This window comes from Mauremys reevesii, linkage group 9, assembly GCF_016161935.1.
Source record: "Mauremys reevesii isolate NIE-2019 linkage group 9, ASM1616193v1, whole genome shotgun sequence".
Classification (NCBI taxonomy): domain Eukaryota; kingdom Metazoa; phylum Chordata; order Testudines; family Geoemydidae; genus Mauremys; species Mauremys reevesii.
In genome coordinates, this window is record NC_052631.1 from 100685014 (window position 1) to 100712208 (window position 27195).

The 27195-nt window shown below is 39.8% G+C and overlaps 1 protein-coding gene across 8 annotated transcripts in view; it reads left to right on the plus strand.

The window, feature by feature from the left end:
- KLHL13 (kelch like family member 13) overlaps positions 1-27195 on the plus strand; it is a 120297-nt gene that overhangs the window by 24407 nt on the left and 68695 nt on the right. For 5 of the 8 annotated variants that reach the window (XM_039488914.1, XM_039488912.1, XM_039488916.1 and 2 more), the window contains one exon: positions 11836-11907. The exons of 2 other annotated variants lie outside the window; for them this stretch is intronic. In XM_039488914.1, the coding sequence (XP_039344848.1) occupies positions 11836-11907 (72 nt within the window). Of the gene's footprint in view, positions 1-11835; positions 11908-27195 lie in introns of those variants that run through there. One more of the 8 variants, XM_039488918.1, reaches the window with a different exon arrangement.

A 27195-nucleotide genomic window follows, 5' to 3' on the forward strand; every position in this document is an offset into this window, starting at 1 on the left:
CTAACTTCAGTACTAGGTAAATTAGTTCAAACTATAGTAAAAAAACCCAGAATGATCAGACACAGAGAGGAACAAGATATGTTGGGGAAGAGTCGACAAGGCTTTTGTAAAGGGAAAGCATGCTTCACCAATATCAGAATTCTTTGAGGGGGTCAACAAACGTGAGCCAAGGTGATCCAGTGGATATTAGTGTACTTGGACTTTCAGAAAGCCTTTGACAAGCTTTTATCCCCAAAAGCTCTTTAGCAGTCACAGGATGAGGGGGCAGGTCCTTTCATGGATCAGTAACTGGTTAAAAGACAGGAAACAAAGGGTAGGAATAAATGGTCTGTTTTCAGAATGGAGAGAGGTATAGTGAGGCCTCCAAAGTTGTGTTGGGACTAGTGCTGTTCAAGGTATTTTTAAATGATCTGGAAAAAGGGGTAAACAGTGAAAAGTGGCAAAGTTTGCAGATATATAGAATTACTCAAGATAGTTAAGTCCAAAGCTGACTGCGAAGCGCTACAAAAGGATCTCTCAAAACTGGGTGACTGGGTACCAAAATGGCAGATGAAATTCAATGTGGATAAATGCAAAGTAATGACATTGGAAAACATAATCCCAACTATACATATAAAATGATAGGGTCTAAATTAGCTGTTACCACTCAAGAAAGAGCTCTTGGAGTCATTGTGGATAGTTTTCTAAAACCACCCACTCAGTGGGCAGTGGCAGTCAATAAAGCTAAGAATGGTTAAGAACCATTAGGAAAGGGACTGGTAATAAGACAAACTATCATGCCCCTCTATAAATCCATTGTATACTCCCACCTTGAACGTGGGTGCATTTCTGGTCACCCCATCTCAAAAAAAGATATATTGGAAATGGGGAAAAAGTACAGAGAAGGGCAACAATTACTAAGGGTATGGAACAGCTTTCATGTGAGAAGTGTTTAAAAAGATTGGGACTGTTCAGCTTGGAAGAGAGATGATTAAGGAGGATATGATAGAGATCTATAAAATCATGAATGATGGGGAGAAAGTGAATGGGGAAGTGTTATGTACCCCTTTACATAACACAAGAACCCGGCGTCACTCAATGAAATTAATAGGCAGCAGATTTAAAACAAACTAAAGGAAGTACTACTTCACACAACACAGTCAGCCTGTTGAACTTGTTGCCAGGGGATGCTGTGAAGGCCAAACATCTCTAATTCTTTTTTTAACTGTTATAAGTTCATGGAGAGAAGGTCGATCAATGGCCATTAGCCAAGATGATCAGGGACGCAATACCGTTCTTGGAGTCCCAAAAACGTTCTTGGAGTCCCAGTTGCCAAAAGCTGGGACTGGATGCATCACTTGGTGATTGACCTGTTCTGTTCATTCCCTCCGAAGCATCTGGCTCTGGCCACTGTCAGAAAACAGGCTATGGAGCTAGATGGACCATTGGTCTGAATCAGAATGGCTGTTTTCATGGTCTTATACCCCCACACCCAATTGAAAAGTTCATCATATAGTAAAGACTCTCTGCCTTTCTATTACTGCATGGTCCAAGAAACAGGAGTCCAGGGTTTGTCCCTGCCAGGCAACATATGCAGTAGCATATAGCAGTAGATATTTCAGTACTGTTTTCCCCTATTCTTATAGAAGGGTAGGTGCCAGATTACAAATTTGAAAATAGCCAAGGATGAAAAGGAGAGGTAAAATCCTATAGAAAAACACCTGTCAGGGATGGTTTAGATCAGTGGTTGTGAAACTTTTTCTGCCAAGGACCCCTTTGGCACCTGATTAAATTTCTCAAACCCCTTTCATTTAATATTCATAAATTTCTTCTATTAGTTAGGTAACTTTACTATTTTAAAAAATATAGTTAAAATAAGACTCACAAAGGAACCAAAAGAAAAATGTAGCATTAAAATCTTGTCCTGCAAATGGTAAAAGTTACAGATTGTCATTCTGGTGTGCCCTACTGCAGTACTCCAGACCCCCGCATAACCCTGTGAAAACATCCGCTCAGTGTGGAGCAGTAGTCAAAAAAGCTAACAGTGTTCGGAATCGTTAGGAAAGGGGTAGATAATAGAGTAACTATCATAATGCCACTGTATAGAGTGCAGCCACACTGTGACTACTGTGTGCAGTTCTGGTCAGCCCATCCCCTCCAAAATATATAAGAAATGGAAAAAGTACAGAGAAGGGCAACAAAATTGATTAAGGATATGAAATGGCTTCGGTTTGAGGAGAGATTAAAAGGGCTGGGAGTGTTCCTCTTAGAAAATAGATGACTAGGAAGGGATGTGATAGAGGTCTTATAAAACCATGAATAGGGAAGTGTTATTTATCTCTTCACATGACACAATAACCAGGGGTCTCAAAGAAATTAATAGGCAGCAGGTATTAAATACACACGAGGAAGTGCTTCTTCACACAATGCGCAGCCACCCTGTGGAACTCATTGCCAGGGGATATTTTCAAGGCCAAAAATATAATGGGATTCAAAAAAGAACTAGATAAGTTCATCAAGGACAAGTCAATCAATGGATATTAGCCAAGATGGTCAGGGATGCAACCCTGTTCTTTGGGTGTACCTAGCCCCTGATTCCCAGAAGCTGGGACTGGATGACAAGGGATGGATAATTGTTCTGTTCTGTTTGTTCCCTCTGAAACATCTGGCACTGTTCACTGTTGGAAGGCAGGATACCGGGCTAGACAGACCATTGATCTGACCCAGTATGGCCATTCTTATGTTCATGGTGGACCCCTGGGGGTCTGGGTACCTCACTTTGGAAACCACTAGTTTAGGTATACTTAATCTTGTTCCAGCAGAGGGCGGAAGCCTAGACAACCTCTAAGGTCTCTTCCAGCTCCACATTTGTATGATTTTATGACAATTCAAAATTTTGTGGCCCAAACAAGGATGACAGAAAAATTGGGGGGCAAAGAAGCTAGGAAAGGGTAAGTTTGTTGGGGATTAATACAGGGTTATGGGTAAATTATAAATTTGATTCTAAACCCTTAGAAGTAATGCCCATATATGTCTTCCAACGTGTTTCTAGAGGGCCTAGTGCAGCAGTCCCTACTTTTGATTTGGGCCTCTTGGCAATACTGCTTATAAGGCAAAGCATTACTTAATAAAACCCTTCTTCCTTCCGCCCATCCCTTGCATCTGCATAAAGTGAATCCTTCTGTGTTTTTTGTTTGCCTTGGTTTAGAAGGTTAGTAGAATAATGGTCCCAAAAATACTGTCAAGAAAATCTCTGTTTAAATGGGGATGTTTCGTGATTGCTAGTTTTCTGCACTGCCAGTTGAAAACACTAGTATATTGGAAAGCAATCTGTGTAGTGAAATTGAGTTTAAATTTCATTTCATACATAACAAGAGAGCCACCCCTGGACACTACAGTGCTAATAAGCGATGGTCACCTAAACACTACCCTATACCGGAAACCTACTGATTGCTATACTTACCTACATGCCTCCAGTTTTCATCCAGACCACATCACATGATCCATTGTCTACAGCCAAGCTCTAAGATACAACTGCATTTGCTCCAATCCCTCAGACAGAGACAAACACCTACAAGATCACTATCAAGCATTCTTAAAACTACAATACCCATCAGAAGAATACCCAGAAGTCACCTACTCCAGGACAGGCCCAACAAAGAAAGTAACAGAACACCACTAGCCATCACCTTCAGCCCCCAACTGAAACCTCTCCAGCGCATCATCAAGGATCTACAACCTATCCTGAAAGATGAGCCCTCACTCTCACAGATCTTGGGAGACAGGCCAGTCCTCGCTTACAGACAGCCCCCCAACCTGAAACAAATACTCACTAGCAACTACACACCACACAACAAAAACACTAACCCAGGAACCTATCCTTGCAACAAAGCCCATTGCCAACTCTGTCCACATCTATTCAAGGGACACCATCATAGGACCTAATCACATCAGCCACACCATCAGAGGCTCGTTCACCTGCACATCTGCCAATGTGATATATGCCATCATGTGCCAGCAATGCCCCTCTGCCATGTACATTGGCCAAACCGGACAGTCTCTATGCAAAAGAATAAATGGACACAAATCAGACGTCAAGAATTATAACATTCAAAAACCAGTCGGAGAACACTTCAACCTCCCTGGTCATTCATTTACCTAAAAGTCGCAATTCTTCAGCAAAAAACCTTCAAAAACAGACTCCAATGAGAAACTGCAGAAATGAAATTAATTTGCAAACTGGACACTATCAAATTAGGCTTGAATAAAGACTGGGAGTGGATGGGTCATTACACAAAGTAAATGCTATTTCCCCCCCTACTGCTACTCACATCTTCTTGTCAGCTATTTGAAATGGGCTATCCTGATTATCACTACAAAAGTTTTTTTTTCCTCCTGCTGATAATATCCCACCTTAATTGATTAGTCTAGTTAGAGTTGGTATGGCAACACCCATTTTTTCATGTTCTCTGTGTGTGTATATATATCTTCCTACTATATTTTCCACTGCATGCATCCGATGAAGTAGGTTTTAGCCCATGAAAGCTTATGCCCAAATAAATTTGTTAGTCTCTAAGGTGCCACAAGTACTCCTCGTTCTTTTTGCAAGCAGAGGTATTTAAAAAAAATAGATAAAATCAGGATCAGAGTATTTCCCACTGGCCCTGGTTATATGCCTGAAGCTTGCTGATTTATTTGAGTGAAATAGGACAGTCTGAAACAAAAGTTCTATTGTACTTTTTGTATGGAGTCTGTCTACAGCTCTGTACTTAGTTGCTGTGTGAATAAGCAGGCAGTTTTCATTTTGAACTTCTATTTTGCATAAATCTTCCTTTAAAATTTGTCCAGAGGAGCAGAATTACTTGGTTTGTCTGTTTCTTGTTGCCAGACTGTGGCTGTTGGAGAGTTCAAGTTATGCATTCTGATTCTCAGACATGGATTGACTTGAAAGCCAAGATCCTTTAGGGTACAGACGCCTACGTACTTAGACAATGAAATAATCCAATTTTTAGCTCGGCAGCCCAGGAGCGTGTTGTTAGCCCAAATGCAAATACTGCATAGCAGCTGGATTTGTCAAGAGCAATTTCAAGCTTTTAGTAAGCAGGCAGCAAAAAATGTATATTGTTTTTTATTTATTAAACAGCTTTTGAGGCATATTTTGTTATATGTAAGATGTCTTATTTTGTCAAATATAAGACTGCTACATCTACCATGAAATAAAGATTTTTGGATTATGGAATGTTCATGATACTGTACTGGATGATTTCAAGGCATACAATGAGAGGAGGGGCATGCAACGGGTTACAAAGGTCTGTTATTCACATTGCTATCTTTTGTTTTCAGTGCCAACTCTTGTCCTTGGTATTAATAATTCAACTTTGAACTACTTAATGAATCGGATGCTTAAATTTGCTTTAACAAAAATGTCTCGCTGTAAAAGCTAGCTTTTAGGGTAATAGTTTATGCATAACTTTTTAAAAAATTATATGTACCATCTGGGAGAAAAAAAAAAAGGTTTTGTATAACATAGTTCAGTTCAATGGACTATTCCAGTAGAGTAAAACAAAATTTTAGGTGTTTGTTTCCTGAAATATCACTTGTTAGCAATAGAATATTTGTTAGGATTTCCTCAACACATAATGCTTAATTGACTGTACATATGTTAAATGCTGAACCTGAATGCACGTTAGTGTGGACTGTGAAGTCTCTTGATGATGTGAACGCCAGACACTTCCTTAAATTATAGACCTTGGCTTATTGCAGCACAGATGGAAGCACTCTTCAGTGTTTTGAATCTTGAGTGGAGAAATCCTGAGAAAATGGTTTCTAAAAATCATATATTTTAATTTCACACACTCCTCTTACTGAAGGAGAAAGTGGAAGTGAAAAACCTCCAAAGATTATAGCTGCTGGTAAAATTGTTCTGAAAATGTTTGTTTCTCGTGTCTCCATAGTAGTCATTGATAAGTGACCTGGCACAGTACATATGTAATACAATGTAGGATTTACATTTGACTTCAGAACATAATACCCTCTGTAAGAGAGAAGGGTCTAAATCTTTATATACTACTATCATGCTGTCCGAGTGCTCAGCCATCAGCTTACATCTCTTGTCATGTTTTCAATTATTTGTACAGGGTTTTGGAAATATAAAGTGCTGCATTAATAGTTACCACTTACCCGCGTTTGTGATGCTTGCCTGTGGTATGTTAACATGGCTCTCCTGGTTCTGATATAAGAATGAGAGGTTAAAAACAATCTTTTTTGTAAAAGTACTTTGGCTTTACTCAATTTCTAATTTTTAAATAACTGTTACTAATTAAAGAAGAAAGAGACTTTGAGTTCATCTACTTTTTTAAAGGCAGGCTATAGCAGCTTGAAAAATCTACTAGCTCTGGGCAAGTAGGAATCTTGAATCTTCAAGCTCTGCAGAATCAAAGCTTTCATTTTTTAAAAAAATCTAACCTTTAAATATGAAAAGTGTACACCAATGCAGTTCAATATTCTTCAACCTGCAGAGAGCCCCATTGCTCAGGTATTACAGTAGTGTCAGGAGATTTCATGAACCTACTCTCATGGGCACTGTGCAGACAAAATGAAAACACTGTTTCTGTCTCAAGGAGTTTACAAACCAAGTATGAGAGAACAGGTGGAGATGGGGGAGGAGGCCATTATAACCATAATAAGCAGCAATAACAGCGCACCAGCTGCCAGTCTGTTGTTAAGTGTCTTGTAAGCAGGCACCATAGCCTAGGTGAGTTAAGGTGAGATGTGAAGAATAATAATGTAGTACATTTATGGATTTTTAAAGGGAGCTCCTCCCATATATAAGGGGTTGTATGGGCAAAAGCATGGCAATGCTTGTTGGACAGTTTGACTAATGGAAAATAAAGGCTGACATCCCTGGTGTGGCAGAAGAGGGCATAGATGACTCCGTACCATGTAAGAAATGGGGCAGAGCTAAGCCCGAAGGGCCTGAATACAGAATACAAATAGTTCATTCTTCATGTGGTGGAAGAGGAGGCTCTCGCCCATGGAGGGATACACAGAATGAGGGTTATCATGCATGAGATGACAATCCAGGAAGATGTTTGCCACAGTGTTTAAATGAATTTAAGGGCAGAGTGGCAATATGGCATTTTCCAGACCAGAAAGGAGTTTTCAGTAGTCAACTGAAATAGATCAAATTTAGCTGTGTAGAAGTCCAAAGAAAGATGGCGTTTGGAGATGTTGTTAGGGTTGCCAACTTGCTAATTTCTGAAAACCAGAACCTCCCATCCACCTCTTCCACCCCGCCCCCCCACATTCCGCCCCTGCTTTGCCTCTCCTACCCCCAAGGCCCTGCCCCTGCTCACTCCTTCCTGGTCACTGCTGTCCCCTCTCCCCCTTCGTCATCGCTCAAGAGAGGATGTGACTAAAAGAGTTATTTCTGATACCAACATGGCTTATGTGAAGGTTACAATTCTTTTTCAGTGACACATGAAGAATTTGACATTTGCCAAAACTCAAGAATACCTTAGAGTTGAGAACTAGATACAGGGTTGACATAAGTTAACTCTTGATTTATCTCATGGTAGCTAAGATGCTGATCTTTGAGACTAACTGCTAACATATAAGGATGATGGAGGAAATATTCACAGTTCGTTTTGAATACTTTATGGTGACAGAAGGACTTAGGTGTATTGTTGGCTTCCATTTGAATGGAAGTAGCAATCTCTTGAGTGCTAGCTGAAATTTTCCTTACAGCCCTAAGGGTATGCCTGCATAGCAGTCCTGGTGTGTAGACCTATCCAAATTAGCTGTATCTAGCTTGCTGGGTACCACAACATGGGTTTCAACTCGGGATGTACAAGCCCGCCTGGAACCCTGGATAGTTACATAAGGTACGTCTACAGTGGATGTGATTGGCAGTGTATAGGGTACATGTAGCTATGTGTTCCAGTGAAAAGCAAGCTGCGTTCACACCGCAGGGTATAACTACACATGAGTGAAAGGCTCCAGCAGTGAGTAGCTGCTCTAGCGAGCCTTTCCCTGTGATGGGGAAGGACTCTGGCAGCAGGACACTACATTGCTAAAAATAGCTGTGTGGACAGGGGAGGCATTGCTTGTGCTTGTAGAGAGATGTGTAGGGTACATAACCACAGGGTTCAGGCATGTCTTTACTTGCCTAAACAGTGCCTCACCAGCGACACTGCTATTTGTACCAGTGCTAGGGGGACATGCTTTGTATGTACTCTGCGTGCTGCCGTAAAGCCTGCAGTGTAGACATTTCTGTAGGCAGCTAGGTTGTGCTGAAGCCCTGGATTACAGCTAACTGGGATATGTGTACACAAGCTACAGTCACACCACATGAGGTGCAGACCTACCCTAAGAGTCAGGGGAGGAGGAGAAATTAATGCTCTGGGAGTAGTAATCACAGAATTGTCACATCAAGAAATCAGAATAAGAACTAAGCCTTCCCTCCCCCGCCACCTGGGATTCTTTCACCTCTGCAGCATTTCAGTGTTACCACAAGTTATTTCACTTTAATAAATTGAGCTAACTGGTATCTAAACCTTTCCAAAAATGGAGGGTTTTTTTTGCCTCTTGCCAGTAGAGAATCTCACCACAATTAGCCTTGCATATTGGTAAACACTGATTACTGGTTTAAAGACACAGATTTTTGCCCTGTTTATTAAGTATATTTATTAGGTCACTTACATTTTGAGGCATCATTTATTCAATCTAGAGAGTATAAACCATGTTTAATATTTCACTTACATTTTCAACAGAATGCAAAGTGTTTCACAAGCATACATTGAAATATCAGTTTCTCTGTGAAGTATATAAACATCTGGATTAAAATTTACAATTTGAGAGTTGGTAAATGTCAACCATTTATTTAGTTACCTAATTTTCAGAGGTTCTGAGTGTCCAAAATTGCCACTGAAGTTGCAGGGAGGTGACTTCAGGTGCTGACAACCTCTTACCATTTTTGGTGTTTTACACAAATGCCTGATGTTGGGCACTCCAAGTTTAAAACAAATTTGGCCTATAAACATTTAACATAGAAAAACTGAGAGTAAGTTGCTGAAGGCCACACAGTGACTCAATGATAGAGGCAGTTGCAAACCAAGTGAGTTGACTTCTAGTTTCCTGCTCTAATCAGTACTATTATTCCTCTGTGGTAAATTGTATAAGGCAGGGGTTGGCAACCTTTCAGAAGTGCTGTGCTTGAGTCTTCATTTATTCACTCTAATTTAAGGTTTCACGTGCCAGTAATACATTTTAACATTCTTAGAAGGTCTCTTTCTATACGTTTATAATGTATAACTAAACTATTGTTGTATGTAAGGTAAATAAGGTTTTAAAAATGTTTAAGAAGCTTCATTTAAAATTAAATTAAAATGCAGAGAGCCCCCCCGGCCCCAGACCGGTGGCTGGGACCCAGGCAGTGTGAGTGCCATTGAAAATCAGCTCATGTGCTGCCTTCGGCACACGTGCCATAGGTTGCCTACCCCTGGTATAAGGGCTTACTTAAGAAGTTGGTTGCAGGAAAAGTGGCAAAACTAGGTATCTCCATCAATTCTGTGAGGCTTTTTAGCCAGCTGAATTAGTTACCTAATGGGATCACATGCATGATTAAATATAAATTCTGCTAGTTGTTGCAAGAGAGCTAGATACATTTGGGAGGAGAGTGAAAAAAGGCCTTCTTTCTGCTGTTTACTCATAGCTTGTAGGTTTGAATAATAAAAATTTTATTTCCTCTACCCTTAAACTATACAATATCCTGGACCATGTGAATTGGTCTTAAAAAATCCAGTCAACTTTTAATTACCTGCCAGTTATACTGGCAATTTTTTTTTCTAATTTCTGGTCTTCTGCCGTACAGTTGTGCATACAGTATTTCAAGTTAGTATGAGGAGGTGGTAGATGCTGTTTGGGTCATACTTTTTATTGCAACCTAGGGTATTTTTTTTTTAAAAGGTGCAGAAACTGAACGTTTTATTTTGCTAAAATCCATACTCTGACACTTTGTTTGGAAATAGACCTCTGCTAACAACCAAATTAAAAATCAGTATTCCTTTTGATATTAAATCTTTTGAAAATTATCCAAACTTTGAGAAATTCTCAGTCTTCTACAGTTTATTTGCTTATTTTGCAAAAAAGCAAATAATTACACAGTTGTCCCATTTATTTGTTAACTTTACATGCTACTAATTGATTCAGCAAACACATGTGAGTAGTCCTGGTGAGTTCAGTGATACTCCTCACATAGTTACCCACATGCATAAGAATCTGTAAGGTCATGGGGTAAGATTAAATTTAGCTCTTCCATTATAAACTTGCATTTCCAAAGTTTAGTTAGGTTTTTTTGTTTTTAAATATGCAGTGCAAGATACTAGCTGAAGAGTGATATTTCTTGGTTTGGATAAAAATGTTTGTCCTTTATTGATAAAGTTACCAATTTGTATTCTAAAAAAGGTATTTAAAATCTACAAGGGGTCGGGTCTTAATTTGTATTCTTGCATTGAAACTATTAGCTGTATCCCACCGATGATACTGTACATAACGTGCGCGAGAAAGGCATTAATTGTATTCTAAATAAAAATAAAGTTAGCACTTGATCCGATAAACTCGCTCAGTTACTTTTTTAGAAACACATTAATATTTAAGAATTGTGTTCTTGAGATCAGTAAAATTTTAAATCCAAACATACACTTTTTATACATAAAATTCCATACTTTTTTTGTATCGCACAGATCAAGGAAGCTCTAATAATTGAGAAAGTTAGGTAAATATTTTAATGGTACAAAAATAACTGTGGATCTGATTACCAAAACCCTGACTTCAAAGTTACAGCTGACTTACAGCTTAAACTGAAAACATTTTTGAAATTCTGCGACAGTAATAAAGGAGTTACAAGGCTCTTTTCCTGTTTTTTCACTATTTTAACTAATGCCCTTTTAGCATCTCAAAGATTCTTTTAGGAGAGAATTCTTAAATGGCTATTTAAAAACAATTTCCTATAACGTGACTTTGTGCCTCATTTGCAATTTGTACAATGTGGTTTCAATTTTTTTTTTAAATATTAAGATGAGGCAATATATTCTTAATGACTTCCAGAAACACATTTGCTACTTCATTGTTAACAGGGTGGAATGCGACCAAACAGGTTAACCAGTTTCTTAGCAGTCCTTTCTAGTTGCACAGACAGGATCTAAACAAAGTACCTTGTAAAAAGTTCTGTGACTTCAGGTTTGCCAGAGTGACAGTTATGCAGGCACAATAAGTGAGGATTTGAAAGTAAAATTGTGCTAAACTGGCTTAAATATCTTCTATACATTCAGATTTTGTGAAGGAGATGGGGAGAACATAGTTCTAAGAAATGTGTTTCATTAGGGGGATAACTGTCTCTACTGAGGATTGGCAGTTTATGTCTATAGTGTTGTTTAGATATTTATACCTGTTTACTTGAGACATTTTAGTTCATGAATAGTAATTTATAGTTGTTTTGAGATGTAGAAAAATGGCTTTTCAACAAGGTCCTGAAAATAGTTTCTAAAAGACAGACAAAATGTTAAAAATATGTTCAAAACTAAAAAGGGAGGGGCAGTATAATGGCAATAAGCAATGGTTCAATTTACTGTGCCGCAATAAATTAATTATATAATGGACCTATTGTTCATTCTGTCACTCTGTTGTGCTTTTTCTTTCCATTTAAAACAAAAGCCACCTTTTCCTAACAAAACAATAGATAGGCTTCATGAATCTTCAACAGTGACTGCATTTTTAAGTCCCTCATGTTAAATACACTTTAGGGTAGCTGCTCCTTTTTAAAATTACATGTTATATTTTATCTCATTTGGTCAACAGGGGAGTTACTAACCTTGACGGCATGGATCATTCTGTGCTCAGAGGGGAGATGTCAGCAGTGCTTCATGACAGGTATGTTTTATATAAGTAGCTAAAATCAGGCAGCATCTTCAGTGCTTATTGTCAGGGTGGCTGCGATTTTTCTTAACCTTGAAAACCTATTCCTTTTTTCTTTCTGGAAAAGCTTGAAGAAATCTGAAAAACAAACAAAACAGAACAAAAAAGCCCCCCAAAAACAAAAGCAAATGTTTTGAGAAATAAAACATACAACACATAATATGCTACTCACTTCATAAGTTTATTTGTTCCTCTGACATAGAGTACATGATTTTTCCAAAATGAAAAGCTTGCAGTTCTATAAGTAAATTGCAAGGAATCAGTTAGAGATCCCTCCCTAGTCTATCTAGTGAAGTGTAGCAGTCTTTTGGATCTGCTCTTGCTCTTTGTCAGGAACACAATCAGAATATGCTAAAGACACTTGATTGCTGGGCTGGTTGAGGAGGAATTCTGGTGTTTTTAAAACAAAATTCTGAATTCAACTACCCTGTTTTCTTTGATTTTTTTCTCTTTTTTTTTTTAACTTCAGCTTTCTATTATTGATGCAGTTAACTGTTACCCAACCTTTCTAGAGAAACGGATTCAGGGTAGGAATCTAGACACTTCTCTTTATATACTAGAAGATGATAAAATCCAGATTGTTTTAGCAGCTGCATTTCAGCCTTTTCTTTCTGTTTTGAACTCTATCATAAACTCTGTTTGGGATCAATCATGTTTTATATAATTGGAATGGTTCTAGAGTCCCTTATATAAAATCATAGAAATGTAGGACTGGAAGGGATTTTGAGCGGTCATCAAGACTATCCCCCTGCACTGAAGCTGAACCAAATAAACCTAGACCATTCCTAAAAGGTGTTCTTAATACCTCCAATGATGGGGAATTCTGCAGCCTCCTTTGGAAGCCTGTTCCAGAACAACTATCCTTGTGATAAGAAAGTGTTCCCTAATACTTAACCTAAATCTCCCTTGGTGCGGATTAAGCACATTACTCCTTCTCCTATCTTCAGTAGACACGGAGAACAATTTTATCATCCTCTTTATAACAGCTCTTAACATATTAGGAGACTTACCAGATTCTACTGCCGTCTTCTTTTCTCAAGACTAAACATACCCAGGTTTTCTAAACCTTTCGTCATTTTTGTTACTCTCCTCTGGACTCCCTCCAGTTTGTCCACATCTTTCCTAAAGCGTGGCACCTGGAATTGGACAGAGTGCTCCTGCTTTGAGGCCTCACTAGTGCCGAGTAGAATGGGACAGCTACCTCCTATTCTTACCTTTGACATTCTTGTTAATACATCACAGAATATTAGCCTTTTTCACAGCTGCATCAAATTGTTGACTTGTATTCAACTTGTGATCCACTATAACCCTCAGATCCTTTTCAGCAGTACTACTGCCTACCCAGTTATTCCCCATTTTGTAGTTATGAATTTCACTTTTCCTTCCTAAGTGAAGTACTTTGCACTTGTCTTTATAGAATTTCATCTGGTTGATTTTAGACCAATTCTCCAATTTGCCAAGGTAATTTTGAATACTAATCCTGTCCTCCAAAATGCTTGCAACACTTCCCAGTGTGGTGTCATTCACAGATTTTTATAAGCATACTCTCCATGCCATTATCCAAGTCATTAGAGAAAATATTGAATAGTAATGAACCAAGGACAGACATAAACCCTCCCAGTTTGACAGCCAACCATTGATCACTACTTTTTGAGTATGGTCTTTTAACCAGTTGTGTGCCCACCTTACAGTAATTTCATCTCAACCACACTTGCCTAATTTGCAGGACTGTGTCAAAAACCTTACTAAAACCTTACGAAGATATCTCGCGTCTACTGTTCTCCCCCTCCCCCCCCCCCCGCAGCCATTAGGCCAGTAACCCTGTTGGCTATTCCTTATAACCCTCTTATTCTTTAATTTGATTGTTTAATAATTTGCTCCAGTATCTTTCCACATATCTTTCCACTTTTGGCTGACTGGTCTGTAATTTTCCAGGTTCTCTTTGTTCCCCTTTTTAAAGATGGATACAACGTTTGCTGTTCTCCAGTCCTCTGAAACCTCATTCATCCTCCATGAGTTCTTCAAGAAAATTGCTAATGGTTTTGATATTGCTTCAGGTAGTTTCTCAAAATGTATGCTGTTTTGATCAGCTCTCCACATTGATTACAAATGTTAATATACTTATTGTAGTTGGATGCAGTGTAGAGAGAAATCTTTCACTGGGTGTCATTAAGAAGCTAGGACATGAGTATACCTTTAATTAATCTTACCAGGAAGCTCCTGGTAGCTGAAGATGAAATTTCAAACTTAAGTGTTACTAATTCATCAGCACATTATAAATAGGGTGCAAAAGACTCTTATGTCAATGTTCAATTAGCAGGGTATGAAACATACGTGTAAGAAAGGACATGAATAGATTGTTCAGATTGTAATAGTGGCTTCATCCCATTCCAGTATTACTTGGAAATAAACAAATAGATGTTGGTAAGTGACACTTTGTCTTGCTCTATTCTGTCGCTTAATCCTAATATTTGTACTCTGGAGAAACCACAGACTAAGTCTGGAAGTGCAGGTCTGTGCACTAGAGGGATATTTAACTGAAGAGTGGATGTACCAACCATACAACTACAAACTTTAGACTTTTTATTAATTTTTTGTCTCATAACTCATTCTACTTTTTCTAAAAACAAAACTCATTATGGTGTTTTCAGATACTGACTATATTTAGAATTGCATTATCCTTCTGTATTAATGCTTCATTTACCTCGCATACTGAACTGTAAGTAATCTGTTCTCAATTTCCTATAGAGATACTTGTGAGTTTTTTTTAGTTGTTTCTAAATGTTCCAGTCTTCTTTGTGCATCAGCATAACAGTATTTCCTTTCAGTTTTCCTAGACTTGAAGTAGTTGAGACAACTCACCAGGCAGAGAGAATTTAGTATGCTTACAGGAATTATAGGTGCACTCTGTTTATATACAAACAAAATTCTCTTTCTTAGAAATATCAGCATGGAGGGATTATTCTAATAAACTGCAACTGTCACTCTTTAAAAAGTGGGATAAGTAGTATTTAAACTAGCTGTGGTTCTGGGAGCCACTACAGGGATCCTCATAGCATCTGTCGTCCATTGGAGGGGAGAAGGATGAAATCTGTTAGATATACTTGGAAAGCCTTACTTTGAAACATCACTAAAAGGCAATGTATCATATGCACGTGTGTGGTCTTCTAAATGGATCCAAGATTTATAGCTTATAAGAGGTACAGTCCATGATCAGAAATGCTTAAAATTATTTGTATGAGGTACACTGCTAGAACAAGGGCATTTATTACGTAATAGCCAGGTGAACTGTAGCTTTGTGTGTGTGTGTGTGTATTATATATAGCTGTTTTTTTTCCTGATATTGGTGTTTCATGACCTGTCTGAAAAGAAAACTTCTATATCAATAACTATTGTGCCTTTTTTCCTCAGACTTCTTAATAGGAATATATACAGCTCATTTGTTCAAACTGAAGTCAACTAAAAAAGTAAAGCAAAAAAAAAGTCAATATAGTGGTCCGAGTTCCGATTTATATATCTTCTTTTTATATCCCAAATTAGAGGGCAAAACTTCTTTAACTAAATTGAAAGAATCAATTCCTTCTTCCACGGGCCACCACAAAACTACACTGGTAAGGCTTCAGCTTCAGCCCTGGGTGGCAGGACACAAGTACCTGGGCTTCAGCTTTCTTTCCTGGTCTCCAGCGAGTCTAAGGTTGGCCCTGTTTGAGGTCTCCTAGGGGTCACCCTGGTTGAGAACAAGTGGCCTAGGTAAATCTCCGCTCCCCAGGCATGCACCCCCTCTGGAGCATAAACCCAAAATAATTAGTCTTGCGCTGCACAGGGAACTGTACAGCATAAGCTCATAGATTTCCCGCCCCCCCCCCCCCAACGTGGAGAGGAATATGCAACAGCCTCTCTGAGCTAAGATTCCGAAGCACTTCACTCCAACTCACTGGTTTAGATAAAACAAAAACAAGTTTATTTAACTACAAAGATTTTAAGTGATTATAAGTGATGGCAAACAGGTCAAAGCAGATTACCTAGTAAATAAACAAAAACGCAAACTAAATCTAAGATACTAGAAGGATAGGATATGAATTAGCAAATTCTCACCCTGGCTGATGGTACAAGCAGGCTGCAGATTCTTAAGGGACAAGTTTCACTTGCTTTACAGCTTGGAATCCCCAGGTCTTTCATACACAGGCTAGAAATCCCTTTAGCCTGAGTCCAGCACTTCCCCCAGTTCAGTCTTTGCTCCTCTGGTGTTTCTAGGAGTCTTCTTGTGTGGGGAGTGAACAACAACAGATGAGGTCACTCTCTGCCTTCTATAGCCTTAGCATATGTCGGGAACCCTTTGTTTCAAAACTTGGTTCCCAGACCAGTTTGTGGAAAAACACTGACATCCCAAGATGGAATCCAGAATCATGTGGCCTGGTCACATGTCCTTGTAGAGTCATAGCAGCCATTACTTACAGGCTGTTGGGAGTGTTCTCAGGAAGGCTTCACAGGTGGGGGATAAGCTTCTCCTGAGGCCTGTTGTTCTCCCTAATGGCTCATTGCCCTGAATCGGTCCTTCCCAACCAGCTATCTAGACTGAAAGTATCCTGCCTAGTGGGTGTTACCTAGGTGTAACTACGTTTGAATGATAAATGATACATGCATACAAATAGAATAATCATATTCAGCAAATCATAACTTTTCTAGCTCACATCACTGTTCTTTCTTGCCGAAAATACATAATTATGCAATAATCATGTCATAATATCACTATGAAGAGTATGGGGTGCAGTGTCAGTCTTCTCAAACAAACAGTTGGGACTTCCCAGATTGAACTTCTGTTTTGCATGAAGCTCCAGATGGTTTTATCTTCAATAAAATCAGTCCTGACAACTCCTATGTTGGATTCTGAACTAGTTTGAAAATTTCAGGAGGTTCTTTTTCAAGGCTGGCCAGCCAAATTAATACTGTTTCCCTCTTAATGGCATTTTGTATTTATATGTAGTTGTTGGCGGTGTCAATATCAAAATTCTCATGCATATTTTAAGAATGTAAAGTAAATTTAAAAATAAATTGTCATGTTTGTCTACATCATTGATCTTCTAGATCAGCTTCTTCCCCCCCAGTTGTAATCCTTACTTTGATTAATAGGGGCACCAATCTCCTGGATGATTGGCTAGGGTAAACAGGAGGGCTTTAAATCAGCCACAAAGTGGGAGGCATTCACGGTATGCTAGCCTCATGGTATCTTGCATATGGCAAATCCAAGCACTGTGGGCATGTAAGGAAGAAATTTTGAAATTGTTTGCATACTAGTGCTAGGAAGGTAGGTAATAAACAAAATGGGTTGGAGTTTTTTTGTATGAGAAGAAATATGATATGGTTGAAATCCGGACCTCTGAGAGGCTGTCACTCCTGCTCTGCAACCTGGGGTGCCTCACAGTGCTTTGCTGTTGTAACTCCCACTGTAAGCGCCTCACAAACAGCCAAAGAGCATGCAGGTCACATCCTTTTTATAGAATCATAGGGTTGGAAGGGACCTCAGGAGGTGTCTAGTCCAACCTGCTGCTCAAAGCAGGCCCAATCCCCAGACAGATTTTTGCCCTGATCCCTAAATGCCCCCCTCAAGGATTGAACTCATAACCCTGGATTTAGCAGGCCAATGCTCAAACCACTGAGCTATCCCTCACCTGCTGAATGTCTGTGTACAGCTACAGCCCTGGTCCGACAACTCTGACCCCAGCAGCCTGTCGGCAAATACCAGCCACACTCTGGCTTCCAGCAGCCTCTGGTTACTGCACCTCTACCCCCATATAACACTGTCCTCGGGAGCCAAAAAATCTTACCGTGTTATAGGTGAAACCATGTGCAGCCTTGCCTCCCTGGAGTGCTGCTTTACCGCGTTATATCCGAATTTGTGTTATATCGGGTCATGTTATGTCGGGGTAGAGGTGTACTTGCAGAGTGACCTCAACGCGTCCCGAGTCCCAAATTTTCCCCCCAAACGTCTGTTCTGCACTGTCCAACTGTCTCCTGGATGCTCCAGATATAGTAGGCAGAGATGGATTAAGGTATCCTGGGGCCCTGGGCCAGAGCAAGTGGGGCCCCTCCCCAACCCTTTCTACCCATACTCCACCCAGGGTCCCTCCCCCCCCTTCTGCCTCTCACTGCAGCCCCTCAACCCATTTGCTACTTTCTGCTCCTCTCCCTTCCCCTGTGGCCCCTAGACCAGAGAAGCTTTGTCCCTCCGCCATGGCCCCAGGCTGCAGCTGGGAGCGTGAGCTTCCCCAGCCCTGAGGCCGTGGCAGGTAGCGAGAGCTCCTCCAGTCCTGGGCCACAGCAGGAGTCCTAGTGCTCGGGCTTCCCCTGCTACCCCCTGCACTGCTGCTGAGGACTGGGGTTAGGGCACTGGGGCTTTCCCTGCTGCCCCACAGCTGCTGCCAGGGAGCAGGATTGGGGGATGTGGGGGCTTTCCCTGCCCCGCCCAGCAGCTGGGGCTCCGGCACTCCCCAGTTGGCCGGGGCCCCCTGGACACTGGCCCAGTGGCTAATCCCCCACTGATATTAGGTCTGCTGCCCCACTAAGGGGATCAGTATACAGCTGTCTGCAATCTGAAATGGAGTGACCCAAACAATTTACAGTACTGGACTGGGTTTAATTAAAGAATAAAACAAGTTTATTTAACTACAGGGTTTTAGGTGATTATAAGGCTTTAATGTCAGAAGTGGTTACAAGAGAAAGATGAAAATACTTTCTGAACTTGACAAACTAGACTTGGTTCAAGGTGACGTTCTTACCACAGGTTCCCAGTAACATTGCTGACCAAATTCTCAGGCCAAGATCTGCTCCCAAAGTCCAAAGGTTGTTTCTTTCTTTTTTCTTAGGTGAAAAAGAGAGCGATGGATAGGGAGAGACTTGGGGTGTCTTTGCCCCTCACTTTTATAGTTCAATCACCCTTTGAAATTGCATTTTCCTCAGGGTTACTCCTAGATAAATTTTATTTCCTCTGTGAGGATGGAGTCTCGTTGTGAAAGAGTATCAGAGGGGTAGCCATGTTAGTCTGGATCTGTAAAAGCAGCAAAGAGTCCTGTGGCACTTTATAGACTAACAGACGTTTTGGAGCATGAGCTTTCGTGGGTGAATACCCACTTCGTCGGATACCCACCGACAAAGTGGGTATTCACCCACGAAAGCTCATGCTCCAAAACGTCTGTTAGTCTATAAGATGCCACAGGACTCTTTCTTGTGAAAGAGGTTTCATGATTTTTGCTAAAATGTAGATTTTTGCCTTGCCTCCCTCTTGCTGTTTCAAAGGACCTTGTTTACTACTTGTATGTAAATTGAATAAACACATTCCTTAGCTGAAGACCTGCTTGACCAGTCCTGCCTAATCTGGGCTATGTGGGTTTGGACATGTGCTACCAACATCATTCAGGGGGAATTTATAACTTCACATATAATGTTGCTACATACATTCCACCATGATGATATTGACTAGGAAGTTATTAATTTTCAAATGATATCTTACAAGGCATATATTGTACAAAGACTGTTACAGTGGTGGGTTGGGTGTGAATACAGGGCTGCATTTTGTCATTTGCTATCGCTGATTTAGTGGGATGGGTCTTAAAACTGGAACATTAAAATCAATAGTTGCAACTTGTTACATAAGAATAGAAAAGGAAAAAGTGGAGTTTGGTGGACTCTACATCAGACACTGTTACCTGTTAAAGTCATAGTTCAGAATCACAGAACTTCAAATGTTTTTGGAGTAAAGTTCTAACTGGTAAAATTAAAGACAGGTGACTGGTGAACATGGATTATAGACCACCAAATCCTACTAGCAAATAAGACGAACTGTTCCTTAAACTGTTCCATTATGTGTAGGACAAAAAGCTGTTATGGGTGAATTCAACTTGCAGGGTGGTTGCCAGACATTTCACATATCCAATAATAAAAATTCTTTAGAGTTTCTAAAAATAATAGAGGATATTTTAACACAGAAAGTCTTGCACCAACATATAATAACTCGGTATTGAACTTCATTTTGATGGACAAAGAAGAGATTATTGCTGACCTAAAAATTAACAATTTTCTAGGGACCAGTGATCATGATCTGGTTACATTTAATGTGTGAAAAAAAGAATATGCCATCTATCAACGATGTATATATTTGGAACTTCAAAGGCTTAAAGCAATGATTGGCACAACTTATTGGGAACATAAATTTAAAGTGAGATGTGTTAACGAAACTGGAAATTGTTCAAGGATATCCTATTAGATACCCCCCCCAAAAGCCACAGTTCCACACACGTGGGGGAAAAAATTATGCTGGGCAAGAAGCCATCTGTCTTCTTTAAACGGAGATGTGGAAATGGTGATAAAACATTAAAAAGAAAGATTGGAACAAAGAGGAAGTAAATGACAATGAATACAAGTTACTAATTTATAAAAAGCAGGTGACTGAGAAAGGAAGCCAAAGTAATCAACAAAATATCAATGGCCAATAGAGTTAAAGATAAGGTATTTTTAAATAGGAGCAAGAAGAATACCAGATCAGGTATAGGTTAATTGTAAAGAGTGATGCAGAAAAAACAAATGTTCAGTAAGTGTGTGTTCTGTTGAAACAAAGGAGATTATAACCATCCCATATGAAGTGGATGTAATAAAAAGGTTACCAAGGGAGGAAGTGAGGCAGCATCTGCTAAAATTAAACTTTTTTAAATGAACAGGCCTGGATAATGAACACCCAAGAGTCCTAAAGAAACTAGGTAAGGAGCTCTCTGAATCACTAGTGCTGGTTTGTAACAAATCTTGAGGAAATTCAAAAGGGTTGGCAGTCTGCCAGCATAGTTCCAATAATTAAAAAGGTAAAAGGTGATGCAGGGAGCCATAGACCTGTTAGCTTAATGTTGATCGCAGGCAAAGCAATAGAGTGGTTATTCCAGGACTCAACAGAGAATTAGAGGCAAAAAATATACGTAATATGAATCAAGTTCATAGAAGGTAGATTTTTGTGAAACAAACCTGTTAGTCTTTTCTGACAGAATTACAGATCTGGTTGATACAGACAACTATGTTGATTTTAATATACTTAAGTTTCTCCAAGGTATTTGACTTGGTGCTATGTGGCATTTTGATTAGCTAACTTGCATTATAAGGAATTAATAGGGCACAGATCAGATGGATTAAAAACTGTCTCACTGATCTCAAGATATAGTTGTTAATGGGGAAATAGCAAGGACAAGAGCTGTTTTGAGCAGTGTCCTCAGTTCTTGATCCAACACTATTTTAAAATTTTTATCCATGATCTAGGTGGTGAAATTGCTCAAACAATAATTTTGGCCACTTGGAACGATCTTTCTATTTGAGGGACCATATTGTTTTGGTCAGTGATGCTTGTATTTACATATTAGACCCACAGTTTGTTTTAAAATATGACTGCATGTAATTGAACTTGGAAATTGTTCTTACTGGTTTGGTCCAGCAATGGTATTGTAATCTAATCACATTCAGTTTGTCCCCAGATTTTCCTTTTGTTCTCCTATCCCGACTGCTTTGTCAAACACATATGAATTTGCATTACCTGTAGTTGTTTGTATGTGAACTCGTATCCATGTATTTACCAGCTAAAATCACTGAATGTTGCAGATAAAAGTGTACATTTGAGTTATGTAGGCCATATCTCTTCTGCTTGTTTTGGTATCTGCTGAACACAGTGCAGCTGTAATCGAAGTATTCCATAATTCAGTGTAATCAATATAGTAGTGATCATCTTTAATTTATATTTTAGTCTTTTGTTCAATAACCAATTTCTCTTTAACCTTATTTTTGAATACAGGCTGGATTAGTTCTTGTCGAATATAAACTCAGAAAAATACAGCACTCTTACAATCTTTGTGCCTGCCTTTAAGATTCTTCCTATTATGCCAAAAAAGAATAGTTCTAATGTGCAGCTTAGTCTGCAGTACATTTAGGCGTTATCCGCATTTTATGAGCTGCAGTTAGAACGCTGCTTTAGCCAGCAGTTGATTATCTAAAAGAGCACTCCTGAAATACATGCTGTATCTCTTTGACACAGTGTAAAAAGGAACATGCTATCCTTAAATCTTCCTGTAATCTGTTTGAGAATACCATCTGTTGATAAATAAGCATTTGTTCTCAGGTTTATTATGCCCCCAAAATAGTCTTTTGGTGCTAGCTTTTAACTATGACTTATAGTTTGACATGAAGTTGAGAATGGAACAGTTAAATTGATGCTGATCCATTTGGAATTCCCTCTTCTGTAAATGGATCTGTTGCATTTTTTTCCCATTCCTGGCTAGAATCCAATGAACTGCTTTTCAAAAGCAAGATGACTTTCTGTGTGGTGTTATTTAAACTACAGAATTTCTCTAAAAGCTAACGAGGGATTTCCATTTAAGTTGCTCCTTTTAAAAAAAAAAAAAAAAAAAAAAAGGTACTTGCACCATATGGAATACATTGAGGAATATTTTTCTTCCCGTATGCCTGTATTGTTCTAAGAATATTTAATCCATTGTTTTTAGACACTTAGGAGATGTCTACGATTCAGTTTGTAGCTCACTTGAATGCATAGTGTGGCACACTTCAGGATTAGAAGACAACTGTTCAGAGTGGCAGAGACTACAGAATCTAAAATATATGAATCTGTGCTGAAAACGTAGGACTGTGTGTTTCTAAAATGTAAGAAATGTTCCTTCGTTGTGCAAATGCACTATTAGGCTTTGCCAATATGGTGTCTATCAGATTAACTCTGACTTGTCGTGAGCTACAGTGCAAACTATAGAGGAAAGGTTTTACATATTTTTGTATTTGTAATTAGTGTAGGTATCTTTGCAGGAATGTATTATCCTGGACAGCCTGCATTGTGGCTGTTACAAATAATAATGCTTCGCATTTAGAAACCTGATTTCTTCTTGAACATAACATTGCCACCAAAGCATATCTTCAGACCTTATTTATACTGTTTTAATTGTTTTAGTTCCAATCTTTTATGTATTTTTATCCCTGGCCTGGTGAGACCGCTCCTCAAACTCCTCCATGGGTATACTGTCAATTTCACTCCATCTTCATATCTCATTTTAAAAGAAAAATGTTAGCTTCCATCTCCATCCCTTTGGACCACTGTTTCCACATTCCCAAGGCCTATTATTTCATTGCCCTGCTTCAGGGTGCCTATTGGAGCCTGAGGTCTATCAGCAGGAGTTCTGGAAAGGAAGTGTATATGAGACGAGTGTATTAAACCTCATATGTTCTCCTTGCCTCTCCTGTATTAATTTTCATCTTAAAGATAGCTTCCTAGAGGTAATATAGAAACAGGCTGACAGGTCCCTCAGCACCCCTTTTGGACAAAGATGGCAGAATAGCAACCCTGTTTAAAGCTTATCAGTGTCCTCCTTAAATTTGCCAATAGGGACAGGGATGTGGATGGACTGAAGTACACAACATGGGAAGTGAAGTGGAGAGGAGTTGGGCTGGCTTTATAAAGCGCCACTTCTCTGGCTATCCTGTCATACTATGGCTCCTGGCTGGGTTCCTCTTGACCCTCATAGCTCCAGTACATTCATGCCTGGGTTTTCCTCATCTGATAGGACCAGTATAACTGGCCAGCAATAAGTCCCAGTCCTGTTGCAGGGCATTGATAAGAGCTTGGCCCAGCTCTTGGATTTGGGTAACTGGCTCTGACTTTGCTTGCTGGCTTTGCCTTGGCACGGTAGCATGGCTGTTAGTGTGTTACCGTCTACTGAAAATTCTCTTCAGTGCAGCTGTGCTAGGGGTGAGTTCCCAAGTGTAGACTAATGAGGTTCTCCTGTTCGGTTCTGTGAACATGCCATCACCTGTATTGCTTTAACTTGAAGCTAGACTAGACCTCCATCTACTGTGGATGGCTTAAGGGTAATTATATTCAAGCTTGATAGGAAATGCAAAAACTCATCCTTTCTATCAGTCTAGGAGAACTATCAGGTTAGAATATGATGGGAACGTTAAAAAAAAAAAAAACACCAACAAGAAAACACCCACAACCCTCCTCCAAAAAACTGGAGAGTCAAATAGATTTAAAATTACAAATGCACTTTGAAACCTACTCCTATCCATAGAACTTCAAGCTGTTTGGGTTCTGTGTTCCTCTTACATTAGATTATATATCAGAGTGGCCAAACCATGCAGCTCTTTTACCGTTAAAGTTACCGTTAAAGCTCTTTTACCGCTTGCAGAGTCATTGCCCTCCCCCCCCCCGCGCGGTTCTCCACCTACCAGACTGGGGGTGAGGCGAGATCGGGACCTCTGCCTTGCAGCGGGGTGGTGGGGTAGGGGCTTCTGCCCAGTGGGGCGGGAGGTCTCAGGTCTTCTGCCTGTGGGGTGCACCTGCCGGGGCTCAGGGCTTCAGCCCCACTCCTTCTGAAGCCCTGAGCCCTGACAGGTGCCTTCCATGGGACTGAAGCCCAGAGACGCTCCTTCCCACAGGGCTGAAGCCCCAAGTCCTGACAGGTGCACTCCGGCTCTCCATTGTCTGACGATTGTCATATGCAGCTCGGAGGGTCAGTACGTTTGGCTATCCCTGTTATATATCACTGTAACTTAAAAAGACTATTTGATAAGTTTCTGTGCAGCTTGGTGGTGCTGGTGGTGGTATAGTCCCATGTAGAAGAAACAAACTAGAGTAGCTAAATTCCAGTTTTTGCAGATCCTGGTTACTTTTCGTTAAAGTATCTGATCTGGTGTGGTTGTGGTCCTTGAACAATGAATTAATTACTTTTAATAGTTAAACAATTATTTTAGCAGTTTGTTTCAGCTCACCTTTAAGTGAGGCTTTGAAGAATTCTTTTTCCTCAGTGAATTAGATTTTTCTGCTGGAATCAGTTACTGCCACTGTTCATAAATGCAAAAAAGCTCATGCTAGGATCCAGCTTTTTGCCAGAAGTTGTTTTCTATGCAGAATGGTCTTGATAATCTAACTGAATTAGAAATATAAACATCTTTCTCTCTGAGCTTTGCCTCAACTCATTATATTCTTTGTATTCCCTCTTGTGTCATGATTCGCTAAACAAACCCACATATAGTGATTGTAGAAACGCTGATGTAATGTTAGCTGTTTCTCTAATAATGCTTATGTTTAAACCAGTATAGTCCAGTAGCCTATTTTATTTATCTAGTTTAGGAATTAATTTTCTTTTTACTCATTTTGCAGTCAGATTCCTGAGACCATACCTACCAGTCTGATGAAATAAGGATTATAATCTTGGCTAGAAAATGTCTTTAATTTTTACTTTCTTTTGTGTGCTCCCCTCTCCACTTTCAGTTCCCCAGTGCTCTGTATATGATTATATATCTCCTTCTTAGTAACTAGTACAAGACATCAATTTATCTCAGACTGGTGACCGAATGTTGATGACTAAGTTGTTTCAGAGCCCCAAGCCCTGGGATGCAAAGTTGGCTATTGCTTTAATCTCAAGGGTGGCTCTTCACTGAAGAGTGACTGTAAAGCTGCCATTGTTGCATTACATATTTCTCAGTTTTTGTATCCGTGATCAGTTTATAAGTCAGATTTTTTTAAAAATAAACTGCTAGCCTTTCAAATGCAGCCTGAAATCTGACAGTGCAGCTGGACTCTTTTTGCCTTGTATCAGTAATAAAAGTTTTGCAGACCTAATTCTATCCTCAGCTACACCGGTCCAACTGCACAGGTTCCAATGGGAGTAGCACAGGTACATCTGAACAACAAATCTGGTGCACAAGGAATAGAATTCTACTCTCTTCTAGAATTACGTTGACTTTGGAATGTTAACAAAGATATGTGCTAAGATAAGCTTCTACTGCTTTTAAGACTGATCACTTACATTTAACAGATATGCTCATAGTATTTAAATACTGGTGGTTTGAGGATGAATGGATAGAAGCCTGTGTGCTGCCTACGCTATTGTGCTGTGTTCTAGTGTCAACTGACCTCTCAGGTAGGGTTATTTGTGTTATAATTTGAAATTCATCCGAGGGTTACCCTGTCCCAAAACCACCGACCAAGACTTACTAATGGTCTGTCACGGTGGTATAATTCACTCAGCAAGTGAGAGGTGGAGGGTTGGGGGAGGTGTTACAGCAGGATAAAAGGTTATTTAATGGTAGATCAGATGAAACTGGTTGTCAAAAAATAATGTAACCAGGCATTTTATTTAAACTGGAACAAATGAAACTGGATTCCGCTTACCTACAATAACATTAAATAAATGAAGAATATGTATAATAAAAAACACAGAACAATTCAAACACACACACACACACACCAGCTTACTACTAAGTGTACTTAACTAAATATAACCCTTGAAATTAAGAATATTTATATCTCTGTATGTACAGGCTATTCTCTGTTATAGGTGGTTGTTGTTTTAGTTCAAGGTTCCTCTTTCCCCAAATATCTTCCTGGATGCTGTCTAATGCTCAAGTCAGTCTTTGAGCCTCAAGTATCTCTTGTGACTTCCTGAAGAGATGGACTTGTCTCCAGTGATGGATGCTTGTGGGCCAGACCAGACCAGACCCGACCCGACCCATGGTTGCTGAAGGACCTTAGGTACTCCTGTTTCAGATCTCCGGGACCACATGAATCGATAGGGGATGACCAGACAGATGATCAGGAACTGTTAAGAATGGCCATACTGAGTCAGACCAAAAGAGCATCTAGCCCAGTATCCTGACTTCCAACAGTGGCCAATGCCAGGCGCCCCAGAGGGAATGTACAGAACAGATAATCATCAAGTGATCCATCCCCTGTCACCCATTCTCAGCTTCTGGCAAACAGAGGCTAGATACACCATCCCTGCCCATCCTGTCTAATAACCATTGATGGACCTATCCTTCATAGAATCATAGGACTGGAAGGGACCTCAAGAGGTCATCTAGTCCACTCCCCTGCGCTCATGGCAGAACTAAGTATTAGTTAGACCATCTCTGATAGGTGTTTGTCTAACTTACTCTTAAAAAATCTCCAATGATGGAAATTCCACAACCTCCCTAGGCAATTTATTCCAAGGCTTAAACACCATGACAGTTAAGTTTTTCCTCTCGGCGGCCCTGCTTCTGCATGTTTGTTCTGTTCAATCTGTCTCTTTACTTACTGTGTTTCTCTCTGTCCTAGTTTCCCTCTGTTCCTCTGTCTGCCTTCTCTCCCTGTTTCAGTTTACATAGACTCTCTGTTTCTCTGTCATTTTCTCTCTTAGGCTCCCCTCTGCCTGCCACTGTTCCCCCCCCCCC